At 41.9% G+C, this 25584-nt stretch overlaps 1 protein-coding gene across 1 annotated transcript; it reads right to left on the reverse strand.

Annotated features, from left to right (window-relative positions):
* Window positions 1–25584, reverse strand: SMAD1 (SMAD family member 1). The gene is made up of 6 exons (XM_009577384.1): window positions 25185–25584; window positions 11479–11736; window positions 8605–8721; window positions 4537–4758; window positions 2219–2475; window positions 1–327 (listed from the first exon to the last, which is right to left on the reverse strand). Exons 1-6 carry the CDS (start codon window positions 25582–25584, stop codon window positions 184–186), a joined length of 1398 nt encoding a protein of 465 aa, XP_009575679.1. The 3' UTR covers window positions 1–183.

Genomic DNA, 25584 nt, shown 5'->3' on the forward strand with positions numbered 1-25584 from the left:
GTTTGGTTTTTTTTTTTTCTGAATCCAACAGTTGGTAACAGAAGTCAAGTATTTTCATGGCTCTTATTCAGCTGTTGCCAGTTCAGGGGACAAAAAAAAAAAAAAATGTGTGTGTCTGACTCATACGTCCTTCAAGTACATGCAAGGCTCAATTGTTTCCAAAATGCAGGAGCTTGGGACCTTTTAAGACACTGAAGAAATAGGATTATGAGGAGAGCCCATCTGAGTAAGTACTTTATCCAGCCACTGAAGGGGACCATGAAGATGTATCTCTATCCAGCATGGAGTGCTCGTTACATCTTGGCGATGATATTCAGCTCCCCAACCCTGGAAACAGAATTGTAAGTGGGGAAAGAAAAAAAATCACCTTATTTTATAGTATCAAATACGTAAGAAGCATACTTCAATCATCTTCTTTCTTACCAAAATACTCTAGCTTTCAACAGTCATTATCACCAGGTTAGCATAACACCCTTGATGCACCAACTATTATCACATTTCAACAAACAAATCTGAAGTTAAAAAAAAGGAATTAAATTTAGAGGAAATGTCATTTTGAGATCTCTTGATCTCTTGGAATGGAAGTCTTTAAATTCTTAAAGACATAACCTGTGGCAGTGCAAAATTTCCCCATATCTCACTGCCAGCTGCATGATGTCCCAATAAAGCCTCTGAAGAGGGGGTTAATCAAGTCTTCTCTGCCAAGACCAAAAATAGAACAAATTGCAGGGAAATGCTGCCAAACAGATCAACAAATTAAAAAATGAGGTCATAGACTGACATTATGGAAGTGGGGGTGAGGCATCTGTCTGACAAGAACCAAAGCATCATTCACAGGATGGACACGATAAACTGAGCAATAAGTCAGAAACATTCCTCTTTGGAGAAAGAGGGCATGGTCGTTCCCCAGCAGGCTATTTCTCAAGTTAAGACAAGATAGGTTTTATTTCAGCTCATACCTGATTCAGTTATAGTAATTACCAAAGATATAAGCAGACATTCAAACAGCATTCAAAATCATTTTGTAAGTGAACCATTTTTGGGGCAGGTCTGGAGACAAGACTAAGATAGCCGCAGGTATAGTTTGCTCTGCTCTGTATTAACCCCCAATGAAGGGATTACCCAGCTCCCAACACCGGTGGCAGCAGCTCTAAACACTGTGCAGTGCAACATCCAATGCACAGGAGGTCCTCTGCAACCGTTCAGGCAACATTGCCGTACAACTCTATAGGATGCAGAGCTATAAATAACCTGTTTCATTTTAGGAACCCCTGTCCTAACACATCTGAATACATCCTGATACATCTCCTATCAAGAAGAGTATATTACCATCTTCATTTGACTACTTTCATATATGTGACCAGCCCTTCTATATCAGAACCTATATCACAGCCACATCACAAATCTTGACCTTGCATGCCCCTCCCCTAGAATAGAAAGGTATGTATGTTATTCTAAATAATTACTGCAGCTCCTAGTTTGGGAGCTGCTGGTCAAGACAGATTTAGAGGATTATGCTATCTAGACTCCTACAACCACTATAATGACTTGCACTGCAGTCCCAGCTCAACTCTCCAAAAATACCACCCAGGAACAGGAGCATGAAGTTCACCTGGGCCTCTTACAAAGCAGGAGACGGCATGGACTGTAACAATGGGCAAAAAAAGGGGCAAAAGCTGATGCTACATAATGAATTGGTGGCTTCTCCACTTTTGGGCCAAGTAATTAATGACTCAATTCTTTTCAAAACTTACTTGCACTGTATCTTGCCATATCGCACAAAATTAAAGAGACAAGCCCCATAATTCCAGAGTAATTATGCAAATAACTCTCTATACACACAGACTATATACACACATACTAAATACAAGAATTCAGCTGAAACACTAAAAATTTACAAGAGGCAATTCAATGAAATTAGAATAGTTAACAAACATGATAGAAATGCTTCACAAGTGACTATAGACTTATGTGAAGAAAAACCTTCTGCAAGCCACCTCAAGCTTTCGAAGTATGTGCGTCAGACAGATTTTTGTCCACAAAGACAACTTTGTTTCATTAAGGTCTGTCTTACACTTAACGAACATTATTCCATACTTAAAATTCAACAGCTATTAACAGGTCGCTGGAGGGAGGCACTGGACCATTCAAAATCACCACATTAAGAAAAAATAATTTATTTTGCTTACAAAATAATCTCAAGCAAATTTTCACATACCTTTACAAAACTCATACGGAGAGTGCACATCTTAGTAAGCTCATACACTGTCTCAAAGCCATGGTTCACTGACTGAGCCAAAAGCTGAGCAAACTCTTGATTATTGAAAATCTTCAAACTGCAGCCACTGGGGATTTTGCAGACCGTGGTGGGATGGAACCCGTGATGGTAGTTGCAGTTCCGACTTTGCACAAAAATACTGCTGTCGCTAAGACATTCAGCATACACTTCCCCACCAACATAATAGAGATGAACACCTGGGAGGAGAAGGTTGACATAAGGAGATTAGACAAATTCACACCGTGTATCTATTTTTCATGCTCTATCTCCACAGAGATATGTTTCTGCTTAAAGAGATAAACATTACTGCATATCAGACCATCACTTGTCTGTCTTCAAACTTGATTTTTACTTTCCTGTTTCATCAGTAGGTGATTTGAAAGGAGGATTTGTATGTATGTATATATATATAAGGGAAATCGGTAATTCCTGCATTTTAACACATATATTCAACAACAATAAACTAGCAAGCACTGCAGTAGTTTTGATGTAGTACGTCAGATGGCTTGACCACTTGAACTTTCTCTCATTATATTTATGTAAAACACTAATTGGGAATGCAAGAGGAGAGAGCAGAAACCTACTGCATAATTTGTAGATACTAAAGCCGCCCCAAGCTGGATTCTCTGGAAAAGTCCTGAATGCTATTTTGGGTAGCATGAGTTTCTTCAGCTCGCTTTAATTCCAGAAAGCTGGAAAAAGAAAATGGCCTATATATGCCTCAAATGTATCTGTCAAATGAGGGTACACACCGATTTTTTAGTCCTTTCCCCTTCTACTGCCTGCTCCCTCACCTGCCACTGATGGCAGCAAGCCCCAGAAGAGCGACATACAGGGAACCTTTGAGGAGATTTGCTGTCACTAGGACTCAATTCCAAAGGCTTTGAGAAAACAAGAAAATTTGCCTTTTGTGTTTAAAAATAGATCATTTGCTGTTTAAACCTTTCACCTCCCACAATGTCACGAGTCAGAGAAGTGAACACACAGAATTTAAAAACTAAACCAGTCAGAAAGCCTTGACTGTGCTCTGTCATGTAAGATTTTGCCACTGACTATGCATGTACCTGTGTGGGTACATATTTACTCCCACCTGATCTGCAAAAACGTTTATGGCTATGTCTTCATGTTTGGGATTTACTCCTCTTTCCTCAAAGACTAACAGTTCTACATCATCATTAGTTGTACACATCTACTTATTCAACAGCATCCTTGTCCCTTCCACGCTCTGCTTCGGTACCTACGCAGTTAAGTGTTTCAGCAGAACTCTGCTTGCAGCTGGGTTACTTTTAACAGGAAAATGAATGAGGTGTTAAATAAATATCCTGATACTTGGTAAGATGGATGGGGAGGAAAAGAAGGAAGAAGTATTAGGACTTGAGTGGCACAGCACAGGTGTCGTGTACTGCTGAGAGCTGCACAAGTCCTCATGTAGAGAAAAGCTCTCCAGACGAAGGGCTCAAACTTGAAGACCTGACTGTTCTCTTCAATTTCAATTCTTTTCTCCTCTGAGGAGGAGGAAGATACTTCATTAATTGGCACATACAACATACACCCCACTGCTTGGGCATGCTAAACCCTCAACTGTCTCAGAAAATTTAGAGTTTACTAATAATGTAAACACCTAAAAAGTTTGTCTGGCAGGAATGAGTCAGTTTTGCCTGTCATTTGCATTATAGGTGAGTTCTCAGAAGAGAGGACTGTATTAAGTCAGACATAAACCAGAAGCTTTTTCTCTTTTGCCGGACACTATCACAGCCATGGAAGAGAAGCACAAAATTCCCACTGAAAGAATCACCAGCCTGTGAAAAATGCATTTGGAAAAACTGTTTTAGCAGGTTGTCTCTCTAAACACATGTTAGGATAGCTAATTTATGTTGGAACTAAGGCTAGCTAAAAATTTGGTGCCAAGAACTATAATTTGGATTTCCATATACACCAATAATCAAGATAAATCAAAACATTTCATTAGACAAACTGTCTTAAGCTCTCATTGTAATTAAGATTATGATAGCCTTTGGGAAATTAAAAAATGCTTAAGGGTAAAAGCTTCCTGCAATTACACACCAGGTAAGAACAATACTTTGCTTACAAGAACCTGGCCAGAAAATTATGTATTTACCAACACAAGCACTTATCCCATGTACTTGGGAAGACCAGCCTGCTCTTGAGGCAAGTGGCCCAGGTTGTCATGTCAAGGGGAAACGACCCCCACCCCCGCCCCCAGCCCCAAAAAATGGATGCAGAGATCCAAAACTCACCTTTGCCAATATGCCGCCTAGTGTTCTCAATGGTGGAGTTGCGGTTAACGTTCGAGAGCAGCCCCAGGCAAAACCTGTTCTTGTTGTTTGAAGGATCAGTGAAGCCATCCACCAGGACGCTGGTGGAAGAAGCGTGGAATGCCTCCCCGACGCGATTATTCAGCTCATAGTACACGATGGAGCACCAATGCTTCGGCTCTTCGTAAGCGACCGCCTGAACATCTGTAAAGCAACAATGGAAACGTTACAGTCTAACGGCGCTGGAATACAGGCTCGAGATGTAAAGATTCATAAACCTGCAGATTTTGGCTGAAGATCACTGAGAGATGAGCTGGATAAGCAATTGCAGATAAAGGAAGGCTCTTCTATCTTCAGTTATTTTTGAACTTTTCATAGCTACAGACATACAACAGAGTAATTTCACCTCAACTTTACTTGCACAAGACTCACAAGAGACAAAGGTTGGCACTAGGTATCAACAGAAAAGTGCAGGAAGCTCCTGGACACACACCAAGCAGTGCCCCAATATTCCTGCCACATTTTCTACAACACGCTATAGTGCGGGCCCAGACAGCAGAGAAACGCTACAATTACATAGCTCAGATTTCTTTCCAATTTAGTAAAGGAACTTCTACTTCAGTTCATTTTACACAGCTACCAAATTACAAGTCACCTCTATGCTTACTGCAAAATTGTATAGTGAGAGGGAGAAACAGCATCACGCAATTGCACAAGAGACCATTTGTAACTTTGGGTATGAAGAAGTATAGCAAGGAGCTTAAATATACAGTCGGCAGATCAATCTTTTGGCATTCAGGGCGTGCACAAATCTTTCTCCTGGGCTTCTTGGGGGAAGGGTAGGAGACTTCAAAAACTAAGAGAGATTGACATCTGTCTGCAGAACATGCATGAAGCACATCTTCAATATGAATAGATACTGCTTGGGATTGGAAGCTGAACAAGGGCATAACGCGCAGGATCCTAACAATTACACTGGGCTGAACAGCAGATGAAATGGAGGAAGAAACTATTTAATGAGAACCTTTTATTCATCAGGTGCTACCAAATGCAAAATCTGCAACTGTTCATCACGAAAAGAATTACTTGTTGAGTAATAGCAAGGATTTCTCAGAATGTGGTTTTCCAGACTCTGGTAACAAGAAGCTCCTCAGCAGCTCCTAACTGAAGCTGGGAATTGTGCAGAATGCCGACAGGAAATTCCTGGTTCACGACTTTCACCCATCAAGCTCTAGAAACACACGGAAGTCTTGAGGTAACACTTGTGACTGTGCACAGGGGACAATTTCTCCAGATGATACCGAAGGTCTTTACCAAAAAGAGTTTCTGAGTGGGTGTCCAACAGCAGCATAGGCTTCCTCAGATATCTCCACCCAGCGAGCATTCTTTCAAGTGCCAAATACAGCTACAAATTATTAAACTGCCTCCAAATAAAAGGAGGCTAGTGAAGGGATGTGGTTGCTTTATGTGGTTTCTTTCAAATGAAGGAGACTATTTCATTGCTAAGCCTAGCACAGTTCGACTTGCTGCTAAGATACCAACTCTGCAGATTAAAGCTCCAACTACAGGTCAAAGTGCTAAAATGAAAATCAGACCGGTATTATGGGAAAACTTGTTTCTCTGGCCAGAGGTTTTCTTCTCACAGCCCCAAGTCTTTACTGAAATCAGCCAACTAAGACCAGTGTTCTTATTTTCCTGTGCTCACAGATCATACCGCTATGAGTTTTCTGACACGTGCAAAACAAAACCCATAAAGTCTCCCAAACAAGCAGTACACAGCAGATACAAAAGGCAGCAAATAATCAAGAGCAGGCTAATACATCCTATATCACTGTGCAAAACTTCTGAGCATGGTGTCTACTGCTGACCAATAACTTGCTTAAAACACCGGTACAAAGGAGCTTATCTTTCCTGATACCCTAGTGTTTTCTATCCTTTCACGTCACTGTAAAAAAAACAGTAAAAAAAAAATAAAAATCAGTCACTAATTATTAGTAAGAGGTTACTACACTTTTAATTCCCATGAAGATGCCAGCAATTATCAAAGCTGCAGCTTTGCCCCAGTTCTCAAAGTCAGGAAGAAATCTTGCCAGCTGGCCATTCTTACAGAATGAATCATATCTCTCTCACACAGATTTCACACTAACTTCCTTACATTTGCTTTAAGTCATGCAGAGCAGGTGCGTTTAGTCTCTCTATTCCCAGCATGGGCCAACAATGGAAATTACCCAACTTCATTGACAGGATGCAGCTTGTTAAATCAAATCTCCCAAGACTAACAAATCACCATGAAGAACATGCTCCTAAAAAGTTTGCAACAAGAATGCTGCAGTAAGTTCACTGTAAAAACTCTTCTTTTACAACGTGCAGCAGATTTTTTTTTTAAATTAGTGCAATTACAGCATACATATACGAATAATAAACATGTGAAGGCACACAGGAGTAAGGTATCTTTCCCGACCCCCCCCCCCTTAAATGAAGGGACAGAGATGAAAATCCATTGTACTAAACTACTAGGAGGGAAAAATACTAATAGACACAATTTTTATTTTGAAATGGTTGAATGTTAAAAAGCAAGAAGAAAACCCTTTTGTCTTTATCAACTGTCATGTAATAGAGGAATCCTACAGTACTCGTGTATTTTGGGAGAGGGACAAACATGCAAAGGTCTGCAGTTAGGCATAAACATACTTTGGGCCAGCAAGGACTATACATACACACAGAGTGTACTGGATCAGCGAAAAGCGGAAATGCTACAGATGGTGTTTATCACATGCAAAACTCATTCCACACAGAGAGTAAATAGGTTAACACAAAAGCTATCCAAATTGTTCTAAGAGGGCAAATATAATTCCTGAAACCAGACATTAAGCTTAGCAACAAAACAAGTACCAGAAAAAAAAACCCCAAACAATCAAACAACAGTTAAATTGTTCATATGCTTGTGATCTTGATAATCATCCCAGCACAGCATCCAGCTTGCTGCTCTTTCTTGGTATGGGTCACAACTGTGTAAGCTTATGTGTTCTCTAAAGGGGCTATTTCTCACAATGTGATGAATGCACTAAATCCTTTAACTCAGCAGTCACAGCTGGCTGCAAAGGCTTTAAAAAGTAATGTGTAAAGAGATGTCTGTGTCAGTACATAAAGCAATAGGGTTTTTTTTTAAACACAGATTTTAAAGTCTGTAGCAATGCCACTCCTCAGGCAGACAGTTCTGAATTCTGAACCAAGTGCTGTCACTGCATGGCTCAAAGATGGAACAAAAATGGGGAGACAGGGTGGAACAACACAAAATACAAAAAAAAACCCCTGGCCCTTATGACCAGGAGAAGGGTAAATTATTAAAAGCAGAGCATACTCTTTAAGGACTGAAATTTAGAATTCAGGACAAAAACATAGACAGCTTTATGAGATGCACTGTCTCAGAGGAAAAAATACAGATACTGCAGTTGCCCATGTAAAAAGTCTCTGGGCGTTTACATAACTGACAGTATTAGCTTCCATCCTCTGATCAAGTCTTTGCTTTGAGAGCTATACTTGATCATATCTACTGTCATCCACAATTCAGTAGGCTTTATATAGCATTAACTGCATTGTTCCAATAAATCAATGTAATTATAAGAGAGAAAGAGATTCCTTTCCTTGCACGCATGTAATTTCAGCATCGCACACAGAAACGTGCAGCATCATAGGAATTGTTTCTGTCTGGTGATTAGTGGAAGTTCCAGATACAAAGCATAAAATGACTTTGGTCGTTGAGTTGGTTGGGAGTAAGAAAGTAATAAACCCCATACATTTTACAGAGTCATGTGATAGCTTCTTGTCCTAAATACATATTTACATTTATAAACTTTATCTCCAGATTTACTATTTCATCCCTTACAACAACAGAAAAAAATTACATGGCTGTTTTTTTTTCCTTTTCTACAGCTAACAATTTCCATAAACAACATACATCCAGAACTAAAACTCAATTATTAAAAGTAAGTTCTGAAAGTTCTTTACTCTTAATAAGCAAAGCAGAAGTCGAGAAGGAAGGGTTTTTACCTCCTCTGTGTATGTCAGGGGGAATTGTGGGTGCCATCATGTTGGTATCCATTGGCTGGGAGGTATCGTGCGTCATCTGATCTTCTGGAGGCAGGTAAGCAGGAGGGGGAGTATCAGCTAAATATAGAAAAGGCAGAGATACACGAGTCCTTTCTTCTCTTTAAAGTATATATACATACTCACATAAACAGTTTTAGCCTAGAAATGCTTCCAGCCTGACTCAGCTATAAACTTCCACCCACCAGAAATCTGAGAAAGCAATCATGGACCTTGAATCAGGAAAGCAAAGAATTACTGTGCATATTAAGCACAACTGCAATAAAACCAAGTCACTTCCCAGCCATCAAGCCACAAAAGAAAGCTCAGCTATGTTTCCAGCCCATGTTTTTTGGAAGTTGAAAGTGCCATATAGACATTAAGGCACAAAGAGGTCTCAGGACCAGGCCAGAAGTAGATATCGGATACGGTAAATGCGAACAGAAGTTGGAGCAGAAAACTTTCAGTTCGAACTTTTCTGTTTCCAACATGATTCTACGAGCAAAGTATGCAAACATCCCAGATATATCCAGGATCTTATTATTGTCATTGCGAACTATTAGCTCTATTTCCCTAAATTGGGAACAGTAGAAAGTGTTCAGGAGCCCAAATTCTACAGAAGTAGCCATCTGGGTCTGGAAATCATCTGTCAGTGTCTCTTACTGGCTGTACTGCCCCATTCAGGATTGAATCACTAGCATAAAGCTAGCCCGTGCACAATGACTGTACTCACTAAAACACTGCTTTCAGCCCTGTTTGAAGCATCCCAGCCAGGTACTCGCGTTGTCCTTCAGCTGCCTACTTCACTTCTGGGAAAGCTTCCCAAACGGCTTCTTAGAAGCTGCAGGAAGTTGCCAATCTCACCATTTCCCAATACACCAGAGGATGCTCTCCTCCAAAGCAATTGCACAGAGGTACATGCAGAAAAGAGAAACCCATGCCTGATCCCTAGAAGCTTTCGCTGCAAAAGCTGAGATTAGATTACCGCTGTACTATCTCTGGTGAACATGGCTGCTGCTCATCCCACATTTACTTCCGTTACTGAGAGCATGGATTGCAAACTACCACAGCAAATAATCACAGGGACCTCCAAAACCCTGAAAGCCAAACTAGCATCAACAAGAGGCAGGAGAATCATACCACTGCTTTGTAAGTTTTGTTGGTTTTTTTTGTTTTGGTTTTGTTTGGTTTTTTTTTTTTTGTGGTTGGTTTTTTTGGGTTTTTTTTGTTTTTGTTTTGTTTTGTTTTTTTAAAGAAAACACATGTTAATTAAATCTATTAACTGCTTATTGTCTAGGAGATACTCTGTTGAGAGCTTTACATCTAATGCTGGCAGGTACCTTGCTAATTCCCTTACTTGGATACCCTCAGTTGGACGAGAGCAGCAGAGGAAGACAAAGATGACAACAGGACTGCATTAAAAGCTTAACAGTCTGCACTGGAGTTTAAATCTCGTGTTTTACTAAGCCTTAAGTGTTCGTGTGTGTGCAAACGTGATGTTAGTGATGCATAGATAGATGCCAAGATTGTAAGGCCACAGGCAACAAATTAGCCAGTATCTAGAAAGTTTTCAAGATCTCTGGATAACTGCTTTGCTCCTTTTTTTGTATTTTCCAAAAGTCAGCCTCTTTCCCCATTAGTGCAAGACAGACAACTGTCCAGAGCTAAGCATCAAGGACATCAGTATCTTGACCTCTCTTCTAATTCAATTTCTTCACTGCAGCTGCTGACTTGTCTTTATGGGCATGTGGACAGAACAGACCCCCAAAGATCAAGTGAACTTCCATAAGCCAGTGTTCAGGAAGACCTTGTTAGAGAAGCCTTTATCTCTGCTGGAAGAGCCCCAACCACACTAATCATAATTTAAAAAAAAAAAAAAAAAAGGAAGGAAAGACAGCTGGTTTTGCGGCAACTTTTCACATTTTTTTAGAAAAGCCAGTACAAACTCTTTCCTTCCCTCCTGCCTCTGCAAATTCAGTAGTCTTCACTCACAAGAGAAAAATTTTAAAGAGAAATAACTATCAGCAGCAGAAATCTATGGATGTTAATTTCACGTAATAGGAAACACATTTTTACAAGTCTGCCGCTTCGTTTACACATGCCCTTCCCTCAGCTCAGGAAGAAAACATGCAAACAGAACATCAGTAAGCATTTGTATGGAGTCCCTCTCCTAGCATTTAGATCAAGAAATCTGTCACAGACTGCTTCTGCAGTATTTTTATCCATCCACATGAAAAGACCAAAAAACAGACAGCTTCACAGAATTTTCTACGGACATCAGTCAACAAAGAAAGGTTGTTGCTTCTTTGACTTTAGGAAGTAACAGCCTGAAGATTTCTTTTCAGGGCCTGTTTTTCCATTGAAGTATATTTGTTTCTTGAAATTACATCATTATGTGAAGAAATTTTATCAAGTAGCAATAGCATGATCCCCTTGAGAAATATCCTTCTTCTGCAGAACTAAAGCCTTGTGCTGAATTTATGACAATCTCTTTCCTAAGCAAGAATGATCTGTAGCATTACGCTTCTTGTGCATTAAACACTATGCTTTGTGGACTAAACTGTTGAACTGGTCCCCAAAACATTTTGAATCCCTCCCCCCGCCCCAGAAGACTTTTACTGTAATGTTTTAACTGCGTTTGAGAGAGGCATAATATTAAAACCCTCAATATTATTACTATACAAAGCGATTACATAGTCTTTATTACCTTACATCTCTCAGCTCACTGTTGAACACAAGTGTTGGTTGATAATTTGATATTACTAAGCAAAAAAATCATGACACGAGTGATGTCCCACCACCTTCTCCCTCCCGAAGAGAAACCAAAGTTGACTGTACCTGGTATCTGGAAAGGACTTCCCGGGTCTGAGCTGGCTGGAGAATGCGGGTAGGTGCTACTGCTGCTTCCAGGTGAGTTTGGATAGCTGCTGTTGGGCGAGTGGGGGAACGGGTGACTATTGGGTTGCTGAAAAGAGTCCGGGAAAGTAGCATTGTGTGGCATGTGGGGCTCGTTTTGTCCCAGGTTGCGGAATTGGGCCAAGAGGCTGTGCTGAGGGTTGTACTCGCTGTGCCTTGGAACCAGCACCGGAGGAAGGACTGGAAAGGGAGAAAGAGGGAAAAGCCACAGCATTAGAAACTCAGTTCTGAAGGACTAGTCTATACGGGGGAAAAAAACCCACATTCTTCCTCCCCTAGGGCATATTCACATCTGTCTTAAAAACAAGGCAGTCAAATCTAGGAGCGCATGTCTAAGCAAGAACTCTTTTCCTTATATCCGGTTACTGCATAGCTTGAATTCATAGCGTTCGTGCTAGCTACCTGGTTCGCCAGATGGGAGCTTGTTTTCACAGAGGGCCAGTGAAGAAGAGCCAAGAACAAACCGCAATTCTGTGTTCTAGTTTTATTCGCACAAAGAAATGCTGGGAAGTAAGCGCGTTACAATGCTGACATGCAGTTCATTTCGCTGCACTTGTGATCCTGCTAATCACGTAATGGCCTGTAACCCAAAACCTTGCTAATAAGGAGAGATATTTTTTTCTGAAGACAATACTAATACTAATAGGCCTTGAACTCAGTCTGGTCCCAACAGCTGTAATTTTATTTTTAACCTGGACTATGTCCTTACAAGTTAGTATTAAAACAGTTATTAACTCTTCAAGTCAGTTTACAAAATGTGCAATTTAAACAAAATTATGTAGTTCAAAAAAACCAACCGAGCAGCAATTGAGCTCCATCAATATGCTACTATGGGATCAGAGAAACACACATCAGAAACTACTAGTCTCACCACACTCCCAAGGCCTCCTCACCAGTGGGGAAACAAAGGTCTCTTTTTAACTGGGAATATGAACACGATACCAGATACACTAAGATAAAAGAATCAGCTCTTTCTCCAGTGCCTCAGCTTCTATCTTTGAATGCCTCACAGCAAAGTCCAAGCTACTCAAATGATTAAAAGCTAGTCTTGTTATAGATTGAGATTTTTGGATGACGGGCGGAGAGGCAAGGGCAGGGGGAGGGAGATCCGTGCACAAAAGTAGTGGAAGTGAAATAAAAGTTATTCCTCTCCACATCTGCCCCCCTTCAGCACCTCCATTTCCCAGCTCCATGGCCGAGCAGGACTGGAAGAAATCCCCCTGGATTGCCTGCCTTCAAGGGAGGGTGCCAAAAACCCCACAAAAACCAGCGAAAGCAAGCCAGGCTATCACCCCCTCTCCCCGAGACTCCTGCCCTGTCTCCAAGACCTGGTGGGCACACAGAAGAGGAGCAGGAGCATGTATACGTGACAAGCCTATACAGACATAACTATCACTCAGATTAAGAAAGGTGTTTCGGAGACGGCTGCTTCACCAAAAGGCTGAATTACAAACTAATTGCAAAAAAAAAACCCAAAACTTCTTGCCAAGACAAACAGATTCTTCCAAGACACTGGGGCATCTTTACTCGTCCAGCACTTTGCCTATACAGAAGCATTCAGATACTTACCTGAGTCCTGGAGTCCGACAGTACCAGGACACCGCTCGACGCATAGACCAGGCCTGAGGTCTAGGTCCATGTTTAAAACGGATACAAAAGGATGCCACATGCAAAACTCTCTCTATTCCTAAACCAAGTCACAGATTAACTAAACCAATCCCCCCCCCCCCCAAAAAAAAAGAACACCAAAAAAACCACAAAACAAACAAAAAACCCAGGTTTCCCTTGCTCTTTTTTTTGGCATATGCCTAAGAGAGAAATTAAGCCACCAGATTTTTGCCCGCTAGTGGCATGAATGAATGAAAAGTTTCATCCCAGAAATCTTCACTGAACATACACTGAAAAAACATACCCTCACTACTGAAATTAAGGCTGTCAGAGTCAGAAGCAGGTTTTGAAGATTTAATCTGATGTCTCACTTTTAGAGCAGCTTCACTGAGATCCCAACAGATCTCAAATATTTGAGCTTCACTGAGATTCAAACAGATCTCAAATATTTGAGGCAGATGTCACCCCTAAAGTAGATTTGTTTAGATGTGAAAATTTTAACCAGCTCCACTTTACAAGGAATATACAAAGTTCCTAATCATGGCACTTTCTGAAACAAAACACATCCATCTGCCATTCTATGGAAGTTCTCAATTGCAGAACACCCCAAGAGAAGCTGCATCTCCTTCAGCTGTGCAGACCGTCCCTTGCCCCTAATGCAACCATTCTCACACATCACTGGAAAAAGCCATTAAAAAAAAGTTACTCAACATTCAGGTTGACATCACAAATCTCCTCATTCACAACACAGCAAATGTCAAACCCAATCTCTCTGAATATTAGGATCGCTCAGAATTAAGCTTGATCTGTTACATCTAGCAGTCCTTTTGCAGTGAGGTCAAGCACTATTTAATTGTCATAGACAACATTTGCTGGGCTAATAAATTACCAGTGAAAAAAGTAACAATGAGATCATGTGTTAAAAAGTATTTTCCCTTTCCTGTCTTTATGATTCTTCCTTACTTTTCCGAGCATTAAAAACACAGCTTTCCTATCTCTTCCCTTCCTTCAGATGAAGGTCAAACCATTAACTTTTCTGAAGCTGATTCGTGCAGAAAGTACATCACCTACCTTTCCCATCCCCTACCTCACATTAAACAATGCCACACATGACATCACAGGAAGCCACACAATTTACAGCATTTTAAAATAGCAGGAGAACAGGATATTTTCTGTATGTTTTCTGTAATTAAAATAAAGCAGTGCCAGATTTTCCCAAGGTATATATGCATGTTTTCTCCTGTTGGGCAGAACCACTGGTGAAGTTCAGAAGGACTCGAAATAAGAAAAAGTCTCCTCTTCCCAGCTCTCCCTCACGCAAACCTACACTTTTTATCTAACCATTTCAACCTCAAATTATTAAATGCCAACTTCTTCAAACACACATGGAAAAGGGGGAAGGGGGAAAAGAATACAACCGGTATTGACACAGCACAAATAGTCTCAAAAATATCATTGCTGAATTTACTTTGAGTGCTGCCCCTAATTCACATCCTCCCTGCATACGTACAACCTTAAATGAGGAGGAAAAGCCCTGAAAGGCCACGTCAGGTGGGACAGAGACTACAGCGCTCCAATTAGTCCAACTCCAAGACAGTCACTCACTGCCATAACCTGATCTCTCTGCAGCTCATGGGCTTTTTTGCAGGCTAGCTGCTCCTACCAGAGTCACGGAGGAGTTAATCTGAATGCTGTTCACCCAGGAGTGAAGACGTGGGCAGGGACCGGGCCCTCTGCAAGCATGGAAGGATGCCAGCAGTTCAAAACGTAAAAGGGGATGCATACCCTTCTTGCTCCCCTCGCCCCTGTGTAAGGCGCTGAGCTTCTGGTCAGGTTGCAGACCTCAACCATATGAAATAACAAATTACTGAGGCTCAGTACAGCAGGGGAGGAGGCTGATCTCTGTTGCAGCTGCCAGCTCCAGGAAGAGGTATAATTGAAGGGGAGAAAGCATGAGAGAGTTATTCTGTGCTAAGTCAGCACACCTGTTGCTATAAAATAATGAAGCAGCGCACATCTTTGCTGTGCGGATCTCCGCAGGACACTGCTCTAACAGTTTGCAGACAGAATTTCTCCCTTCCTCTTTACCTTCTTCAGCAGAAGGGAACATAGATACAAAAAAATACGATTTTTTTTAAAATTATCTTTGTTTCTATTCAGTAGGGATGCATATATTTAAAGGAAACATACTATTAAATACACTGTTGTCTTAAAAAGCTACTGCAACAGATTTGCAAATTCAACATCATTAAAATGGTTAAAACCAGTTAATGGAGTAGAACCACAAGTCATCCGACAGCTTGATTTCTGTACTTTCTCAAACACCAGATTAAAAGGTTTTATGGGCTATATTGTGGCTAAATTTTGCTCCAAGGTTTTGTGTCAATGTGGACCTGGAGTTGAGAGTTAATACATGACTACTAGCAGCAATGCTACTAGTAATGGTTGAAGAGGAAGATGAACCACCTGGAAGCCAGGCTGGGTATGTTTGTGGAACTATAGCTAAGAAGAGATCCTGTATCTGTCAAGACAGCCTGGGAATTGGGTAGCTTGTTTTTACCATGCAAATAATACCCAGAGTATGCCCGCACCAAACAAGTGGAGCTGTATTAAAGAAATTACAGCCACAAGGCAATTTCACCTACAGGGCTATTTCATCTAAGAGCCAAGAATGCCAAAAATATAGAAGATAGACCAAAGACAACCTGGCTGTTCAGATAAATGTTCCAACTAACCACACCAAGAAAGAAATGCTTTTATGAAAATGTAATGGTGGCCTTTGAAGAAAGCTACTGATCTCTACTCTTTGTATCTCCAGCATGTCATCTGGTTCTTCAGAAAACTAACAGGTGTGCTGTCCTAGAGTAAAGATTTTCTTGGTTTTCTTTTTTGTTCTATTTTCACATTCCAGAGATAATGATTTTAGCAAACATAGAGAGTCTTCAATTTATGAATATAACTTCTTTTTTTTTTTTAAGTTTCTCTATTAAAAAAAAAACCCTAATCCAAGCCAAAGGACCTGCTGTACTTTCAAAATAGCTTATTTTCTATCCAGATGGGTTTCGGTTATCTTACACAAGCCCAGATGACAGCTAGTTTCCTGCAAGGGCTCATTTTTTTTTTCCCCCTTTGCATGTTACATGAAGATTTGGGCAGGTATCTCTCTTGCCATGTCTGGAAATTGAAAGACGAAGTAATGAAATACAAGAAGGGGCCACATATAAGAAAGCAGACTTTGATCATCTTTCCTTGCCAAAGCAGACTCTACTTCTCTGAGCTTTATAGAATTAAAAAAAAAAAAAAAAAAAAAGGATGAGCAATTGCTGCTGCACTTTCTGCTCTTAAAAATCATGATGACTTGGTCAACATATGTTCTGTAGAAGGTGTAGAAGGGTTTGTACAGGCTTATACCACAACAGGGCCCTCAGCCCTAATGAAGACCTGAGGGCACCATCATTAGACAGTGTGCTTTAATTTCCAAGCATCATATAGCTGTATTTTCATACGAATTTATGCAAAGCCACTTATGTTTTACTAGAAAAACAGAACTGCAGGTTGGGAAGGAGGGAAATCCTCACACACCAGTTCATGCTATCTGGAAATGGGTATGAAAACATGGGGCAGGGGGAGGAACTTGCGGCTTGTACTCCACGCTCTACAGAGAAAATCCTGTAAAGATGAAGTTGTAAGAAAAACGAAGAGTCAGGAGAAGGAAAAAACCAAACACACCAAAAAAAAAACCCAAAAAACAACCAGAACACAGCAACAGTGTTAAACTAACAAACTTCAACCCTCCTAAAGACTCCTAGCTTAATTTCCTGCCTTTGAGGCCACAGCAGCTGAAGTTGGCTGCAGCATCCTGGTGAGCAGTCCAGTCCCACGGTGGGAACAGAGCAGGTACCAACGTATGCTCAGCTGAACATGCTTAGTTTTGCTTGCTGTCCGTAGCGTTAGAGAGTCACTGAAGCATGCTGACTGAAAGGTCTTGCCAAGATTTTGCTTGTAAACAATAAAACACCAAGTAGAAAGAAAAGTTTTAATGTCATTAGGTTTTCCTGTGTTGCCGAAAACAAGACCTGGCAAAACTGAATATTCTTTGACCAGAGGACAAGTTCTCACATACAAAGACACTTACATGTCTACACTTAGGATAGAGGTTACTCTTGGTTAAAAAAAAAAAATTAATAGTGTTGTGGCAAAAGCAACCTCTGAGGATCTAGCTACTTTATGTTGTTCCAATACCACCTGGCTTGAGCAACGCTGTGCTACTGGCTGTGGTAGCACAACTTTGCTTTACTGTTCTCTCAAAAGCAGAAATGCCATCCTTTCAGACTTTTGCTCCAAACCTATGTTCTAGTAATTGCAAGTGAAAAGGCTCAATAATAGCTATTCAGCAGCCTGTTTTGGGTGACAGACAGACAAAGATGCCAGACTTTCTATTCCTGGAGAAAGCTGAGCACTGTCTTGTTTTCTCAACTCTTAACTTTATTTTCCAGTTTCAGTAGACCCCACAGCTTGATTTGTCATTTTACATAGTTACAACTGAAGTCTGTATTTAAAAAAAAAAAAAAAGGCAAAACAGTTGTTGCCTTACTTTACTTTTACATCAGACATCTGGTCTAAATGCATTTGGCAAGTAATATTAGTACATTTCCTGCATTACAATATTCAGCTAACATTAGATTTTATTTGCGGATGCTCTGATAAGCTAACATTTTGATTAAACTGACATTTGTCAAGGCCAATTTCAGAATTTAGTACTAATCGTATGCACATTAGTGAAGGAGTTCTTGAAAGCGGATTTGGGGGAGAAGCAGTCCTGATGCAGGAGGAAGTTACAGTGTGATAGTGTATATTAACTCAGACATTTACACAACCCAGAGTTCAAATTACCTGTACAAAAGCCACAGTCACCATCCTACTGAGTAGGTTAAAACTTGGAAGTCTGGTCTTTTAAGTCAGAAGAAACATCTGAATCTGGTTAATTTTAAAGAAAGAAAAAAAAGGACACAAACATATCTTCTTGACAGCTTTTATCCCTTATTGCAGCTCATTTTTCTGACACGTGGTGAGGTTAGACAAGGGAAACCCTGCTGTTAGACCATTCCCTCCTCTCTGCCTCCCTATTTCAATTCCTCTCCCCCGGGTCGGTTCTGGTGGGGAATTTTAGAACCAAATTCCACAAAATGGAAGCGAAGAACGTTTTATACTAGTTGCCAAGCAAACTGACAGTTGCTTGCTATTTTGGGGAACCATCCGATAATTGTGCCCACCTGTTGTAGCACACTATTTTTAAAGTTACACCCAACAGCAGCATTACACAGCGATACAGCAAAACTTCTCAGCGACGACATTCTCTGCTCCCTCAGCCCCAGCCTGCAGAGGTGCAGAAATCCTGCTACAGAAATCAGGCAGGCACAAGGATTTTTCTAACTTGGTTCTACCTATTAACTCCAAAGGGATGCATCGGTTTTCCCCTCCCTTACATCCCCCGAAGCAGCTTCCCTTTTGCCCTCGCTGCCCTGGCCCCTCTCCCCTTCCCTTCGACGCCTGGCGCTGCCAGCGTTATCCTCGGCCAGGCCTGGTGCTGTGGGAGTCGCGCAGGCAGCTGCTCCGCCGGGCTCTCTCCGGCTGGGGCCATCAAAGCTCTCCCATCTGGCCAGAAACCGCGCTGACGACCCCCGTTCTCCCAGGGGCTGGGGGGTGAGAGCCACCAAGCAAGCCCCGGGACCCCAAAAAACTCAGCCAGGCAAGCTCGCGGTCCCAAAGGGACTCGCCGTTTACTCCCAACTTTTCTCTTCTGGCTCCGAATTTGACCCGGGCAGACTCGCGGCACCTGCCAGTTTGACGGTCCCAGGAGCTGCGTTTGAACCCTGCCACTTGCCGAAAGCGGCATTAGCGATCCAACAGGCGACCCGCCGCAACAGGCTGCGTCAGGTTTGAAGAGCAGGGGGAGGATGCCGTGACGGGTTTTTAGAGATCCTCTCCTCAATCTACCCTGACTAGAAACAGTTTGGGAATATTAATTTTATATGTAGTGATCCTAGGCCAGTTGAGGACGTGGGGATGACTAACTGACCCATTTCATTCTTCTGTAAAGTACCTAGAGAGAGCTCACGAGCTCACAAGCATGACCAGACGAATACACACAACCAATCTGTGTGATTTCAAATGGCATTAAAAAGCTCCTTTAAACATGCCTTATTTTTCTTTCACTGAGGACCAGAGCTGCAGCGCTGTACACGAGAGCATTCAAGGAGCACTTTACTTCCAGGACCGCGTGAGTCTAAACCTGCCTTATCCAGGATTTCCACCATTTCAAGTTTCTTTCTGCACCCCTGGTGCCTGCAGTATGTGTGCAGCCTTATGGAGACTCACTTAGAGCAAACAGCAGAGGAGATCAAAGACAAATATGAAAACAATCAGGTTAAAGTCATAGGCAAGGAGTCCATGCCAGAAGCAAAAACAGCGTGACACACCTACCGCTCTCCTCAGAGCCTGGGGACCTGGCCTGTTCTTGTGGCAAAAAGCAGCTGTACATTCAGGTAAAATGTTTCTTGCCAAAAACAAGCTTGCTGAAGGAGACATCCACTTTGAATTCATGGTTATAATGGAAAGGAACATCATGATCTTTAGGCAGAATTGAAAATTCAACCATTCTGACAGTGTATTTGTCTGCGCCACGAAAAAGCAACTGCTGCTCATCCCCCGATTTGGGTGGAACATCGGCACCATCAGCTTCATAAAGCCCCTTGATGTAGAGCAGACTCAGCCAGCTCTCCAAAGAAGAGAAGCTTGACAGAACAAAATCATCCAGCCTTTTTTATCTACGCTTTATTGGTAATTGCAAAGAGCAGAACCAGTGTAGTTATTTTCTGCCTCCAAGTGGCTGTGCTAATGGGCTGATCCATGCAACTAGAAGATTTCAGAGGACAGATCGGCTGCTTCTGGACTGACTGGTTTTAGTATCCCTGGCATTGCATGCTTCAAGCACGGTGGAGCATCAGTAAGCACTTCCAGAAATGAATATCGAAAAGTTAACAACTGCATTTCCCAAGGCAGGCTTAAGCTCACTCAGATCAATGCAGAGTAGGTTTCTCCCAAGCCTGACCCCTGAGGAGGCATCAGCAGATTCTGGACACCCTCAGGAGACAGCAGTCAGTTGTGGGGCGGGGGGTAGCCATTTACATACACACTCTGCACCTTCAACCACTTCCACACATGAAGCATAAAAGAGAAGTTAATTCCTCTTTTGCCTCCTTTGTAACATATTATAAACTCAAATCCTCTTTAACCTAGCAAGCTGATGAGCAAGGACGCTTAGTAGAGGCAAACTAACACAATTCTGCATTGGATGGAACCGAGAGCTAGTATTCACTAGTACTTTAAGAAAATGAAATATTCAGTTTCTTCATCTTCCTTCCTTCCTTTCCTTTAGCTAAGGCAAAAGAACTGAACCTCCTCCCTTAAAGCCACATTAGAGGTGTCATTTACTTTTTTTTTTTAATAACAGTGTCAATTTAAGCACCTCTTCATCCTCCCTGCTCCCTATCCCATTCTTTTTGTTTTGTTGTTAGAGAAACAGGATCCAGGCTTGAAAAAAATACGCATCCTAAATTCTGGATGACATCTTTCACCTGATCCCATTGACATAACTGAGGACAGAGGCAAGCGACAGAAGCTGTATCTCCACAGAAACCAAAGGAACAAAAGAAGGGAAGCAAGTATTCTCAGGCGGGACTTCCAAATGTCATTTCACACATTCTCCAGCAAAACCTGAGAGGTCATTTGTGGCATTTTCGGAGAGAGATGAGGAGCACTGTGTTCACTTCTTCCTCACAGCCTCTATGTATGCTCTACACCTAATTATTTCCCAAGTCTTGATCACACTTAAGGATAGTTCCAAACCAGGTATGAGCCTGATTTCCAGATATCTCTAAACCAAAAAATAAAACTGAGGCGAAAAAGCAGATTCAGCCAAGTGAGCACACCAGTTCAGCTGAGCGTGCCAGTTTTTAAAAGGCACCAAATTCAGACCCTGCCCTCCTTAATTAAAAGCTTTGCTTTGCCTTGCCAACGGAGAAATTTGACAGCCATTAACTACCCTGCACCAGAAATAATTCTGCAGGCAACAGACGTACGAAACAGCAGCAGTGAGTTACTGTAACACATTGCGAGGAGATATTTCTTCCTGGAAGTCGAGTGCAAGGTTGTATTCCCAACCCCAGCAACAAACAGCCTCTACTTTCTCCTCTCACTTCCCACCACCTCCACTCCTTCCCACACGTCGTCCGCAGGGCTGTGTTGGTACAGATGTTCCCGCAGCCACGCGGCGAGCCCCGGCGCTGTTCTGATCAGCCTGGAAGATAACACAGCAGGGGAGGGAAAAAGGGACTGTGATCTGGTTCAGCACGAGGCCAGGCCAACAGCTGTGCTGGCACAACACAGCGAGCAGGAGCTGTTTATGCACCCCGTCACGGTCCGGATCGAGTCTCCATCGCCCGGGGGGTGGCTTGCTGATACCAGGCTAACCGGGTGTCACACCATCACAGGAAGGTCACCCTTCCTCGCCTCTACCCCGTGCCCCAACGTTGCCTTGTCCCCGTCTGACTCCGCAGCGAGCGAGCTGAGGGCACCGAGCTTGCCAAGCTAAACGTGCCAAAAAGTCGTTTTTTCTGTCTGTTCAGCTTTCTTGATCGACTCGCCACAGGATCAGATAGGCACCCGTGCCCGCGTAGAGCCCCTAGGTCAGGTTAGGCGCGAGTATGGTACCACCACCTCACACCCACGTGCCTGCCCGACGCCACGTCCCCCTCCTTGCGCAGGAGCGGCGGCGCAGCCTGCGCTCAGGGGCACCTGGGAGGCTCCCTATTTGAGACTGCTGGTAGTCTTTGGCCTCCTCTTGACTGTTTAAAACCGGTTCCTATCTAGCCTGGCTAACAGAAAAATCTCTTGTTTGGATTCAGGTGTAGCTTTGTAGCTGGCAGACACACCACAGCCTGCCAATTCTCATGTTTTCCAAGCTTATCTTCTTAAGCTAAACAGCAAGGATGGAATAAGGCATCAAGGTAGAAAATCCATGCATCCCTCCGGCACCATGAAAAGTGAGACGCATCCACAGCACTAATTTCCCAACCTAGAGCATTACCTGATTTTATGTATTTGAGGATTTACCACTAATCTGCTCCTCAAAAAAACCAATCACACGACAACCAGCAAAAGAGTGAACATATAGATGCCATCCCATGCACGCATTGTACGCTTCAGCTCTCCAGTAACTGAATCTGCACAAAGCAGTTAAATACAGACAGTTAAATGCTGTCAAGCAGAGCCAAAATTTCACGATGTACCTTGCACACAAAGCGCACATCATACACAATCTAAGCTTCCAATTTTGTTTTGTCAAGAGAGTACATTTCTAACCCTTCTGGCTGTGAAGATAGCCTTGGAAACACAAGCCTTGATATCTGCTCAAGTCCGTAGACTGTTGGAAACAGTGACTCATACGTGAATTCCCACCACCCATTAATCTCAAAGCGTAAGCACTTATGCAGCAATAATGGTGTTTTAATGTCCTGGCAAAAATGGGAAAAAAGGTTAGCAGAATTTGGGAGTGACTGTCAGGAAATGAAGATAAAGACGATGCTTGGAGAACAGCAAGAACAAGGAAGGGACAGGAAAAAAGAAGTCATAAGTTATGAAGCACAGCTCTCCAAGCCAAACGGGAGTTCAGCTACCACCTGTTTCCAAAAGCCACGTTTTCCCACTCATCTCCACGCAATATCCCTCAAAACAACAGTAGATCTGTGGCTGACTAAATACAAAACCCTCCTCCTTTACATACCCAGCCAGAGACCTCAGTAAAACCACAGTGGGCTTCAACCCCACTCTCGCACTTTGGCAAGCTCTTAAAAGTTCTAGACGTAACCTCAGCGTGCCTATAACGCTGTACCTCCAGACCCGGATTTAACCTCCGCAGGACTGAATGCCAGCCTCTGGTCAGCAGCTACCTCCAGAATATTTTAAGTGGTTAGAGCAGCACATTGAGCTTGTTTGTGAAAGACTGAATACTCCTGTCAGCTCCGTCAAACTGACTAGAGCCCTAATGCTTACAAGAAAACTGCCCAGCTGCCTATTAGGCAATTGACCAAGAATATCCAGTTTTTCCTGAAAAAGGGTACTCTCTGGACAAAAAGGGAAGCATTTTATTTCTACCATCTCCAACTTAATCAAGTTACTGTTTCGGATTTTTTTCCAGCAAGAATTGTGTAGCTACATGAAAGTAGAGATTTTTCTCATCCAGTTAAAGAGCAATCCAGAATTCAGGCTTACAGTTAATAACTTTTTGCTCCATTTTTCAAGTACAAAATTCATAAGATGACTTAACACCCAAACCCCAGCTTTCCAACCACTTAAACTACTTAGCAGCACTCAGCTAAAATGTACATTTTAGTTAGACACCTTTTGAAAATTTTATTCTATTTTTATCTTGCATATCTCATTGAAGTGACAGGATATTTACAAATACCTATTTTTAGATATGGTATAAATGGTCTAAATGAGAACGTTCTCAAACTCAGTAATTGTTTCCAATATTAAAGCAAAATGAGTTAGAACATGTCATTGGACATTACAGTAACAGTAAGAGCCCAACTATTGCTCAATCTGACGGAAACAGATGTCTTTCAGGAATCTTAATTTTCAGTATTTTGGAATACTGAATGCAAGCAACTAGCGTAGACATATGCAGACAGCTAGCAGTACAAGGACACGGCTGTTTTACTACCCCACTTATGCTTAACATGGAATTGTTAAGAATTTTAACTTTGTTTTTAAATTTTTAATTTTTTAAGAACTGTTTTTCAGTGCAGAGTTCCTTTGTTCAAGCTTCTGCTGCATAAATACATACATTATGGGTATTACCTCTACCATTCACATGATTTCCAAGTTAATACTAATACACCAAAGGGAAATATTTAACATCTAGATATGCACTATGTGTTGCAGATACAAGACAAATGCAATTTCCATCCACAGAAAAACAATATTGCAACAATTTTATTTCCACTGTAGTTCTTAAGGTGTCCATGCCACTCCGCAGAGACAGCTTCACAGTTTATGAAATGCCTAACACAGATGGACTTCCCAAATTTAAACCAGGGAAGTCCACCCACACCTGCAGTGCATTTCTGCAGATGTCCCTGTACAACCTCACAAGTAGCTGGAGACTAGCGCAGATACGTCCAAGCACATTTCATCTTAGTCCCTGGAAGTATTCCCTGATAATAAACTTGCGTATGTAAAATTAAGCACAGATTTATCAAAAAGAGGTTTGGCCCTTGAAGAGGGGACAGAGAGAATGGTTTGCACCTTAAAAAAAAGAGGTGGGTTACAGGTAAGAAAACCGAGCTTACAGAGCTGACAGTAAAACTTCACGTACAACCAAACATTGCTATCAAAGCTTTAAGTTGAGGGGATTATATTCTGCTGTCTAAAATCACAGTCTTTTCAAAAGGCCAAGATTGTGGGAGATCTTAAAGACAGTATTACCTTCTCGGGGATGAAGAAACAAAAGTGATAGAAGTGAAATAGTAATTTGGAAATAATAATAATAATAATACCACACTATGCAGAATAGTTTTCATGCACAGACTGCAGTAATCCTTTACTTTAGCTTGCAATGTTTCATACAGATTCACTGACCTGCACAATTCAGTAAAAAACAAATTAATTGAGGGATAGTGGTCACCAACAAAACCAGGTGATACCAGCCCAACAGCTTGAGGCATATACTAACACCATGTCTCTGTATAGTGATAAAACATTTACACAAGTGAAGCATTCACCATGTGAAAGGGAGAACTGCTAATTAATGCTTACATCCAGATAAATTGCAGAGGAAGAGTCTGACATGTGCAAACAGCCACTTTGGCTTATTTAAGCTGATGAGTCACATGATTAATTGTCATACTTTGCATTGTTCAGATAAGGTGTAAAGGTACAAACAAGGAAGAACCTACCAGGACTCTCTACCCGCTTGTAGTGGTAGGGATTGATGCAAACCTCCTTCTGTTTTGAACCAAAGGGAAACTCGCAGCATTCCAGTGGTTTCAGTTCGTGATGGCTCTGCAGGTCCGGCCAGCGCCACACTCTACAGTAAATTACATGCGGTAGCCCTTTCCGGTGTGAAACCTGAAGCCTGCCGTCCAAGGAACGAGGAATTGTGACACAGTTGCTGGGCTGACCAGGACAGCTTAACGCTTTTTCCAGCTCCTCCATAGCACCTTTTTTCTTCTTCAGTTTTTTCACTAATGCATCAACAGCTTTCTCTGCCCATTTTTCTTCTTCGTCCCCCTGCTTCCATCCCAACAGCCTCTTCACTGCTGGGCTGGTGAAGGAGAATAAACTTGTCACATTCAT

This window comes from Fulmarus glacialis, unplaced genomic scaffold (genome assembly GCF_000690835.1).
Source record: "Fulmarus glacialis isolate BGI_N327 unplaced genomic scaffold, ASM69083v1 scaffold6985, whole genome shotgun sequence".
Classification (NCBI taxonomy): Eukaryota; Metazoa; Chordata; class Aves; order Procellariiformes; family Procellariidae; genus Fulmarus; species Fulmarus glacialis.

Excerpts from the sequence above, each read along its gene's own strand:
- SMAD1 (XM_009577384.1), bottom strand. The coding sequence starts at position 25,584 with ATGAATGTGACAAGTTTATTCTCCTTCACCAGCCCAGCAGTGAAGAGG. Across the intron at positions 11,737-25,184 it reads CAAGCGGGTAGAGAGTCCTG|TCCTTCCTCCGGTGCTGGTT; the intron begins GTAGGTTCTTCC and ends CTCCCTTTCCAG. Across the intron at positions 2,476-4,536 it reads TAGGCGGCATATTGGCAAAG|GTGTTCATCTCTATTATGTT; the intron begins GTGAGTTTTGGA and ends TTCTCCTCCCAG.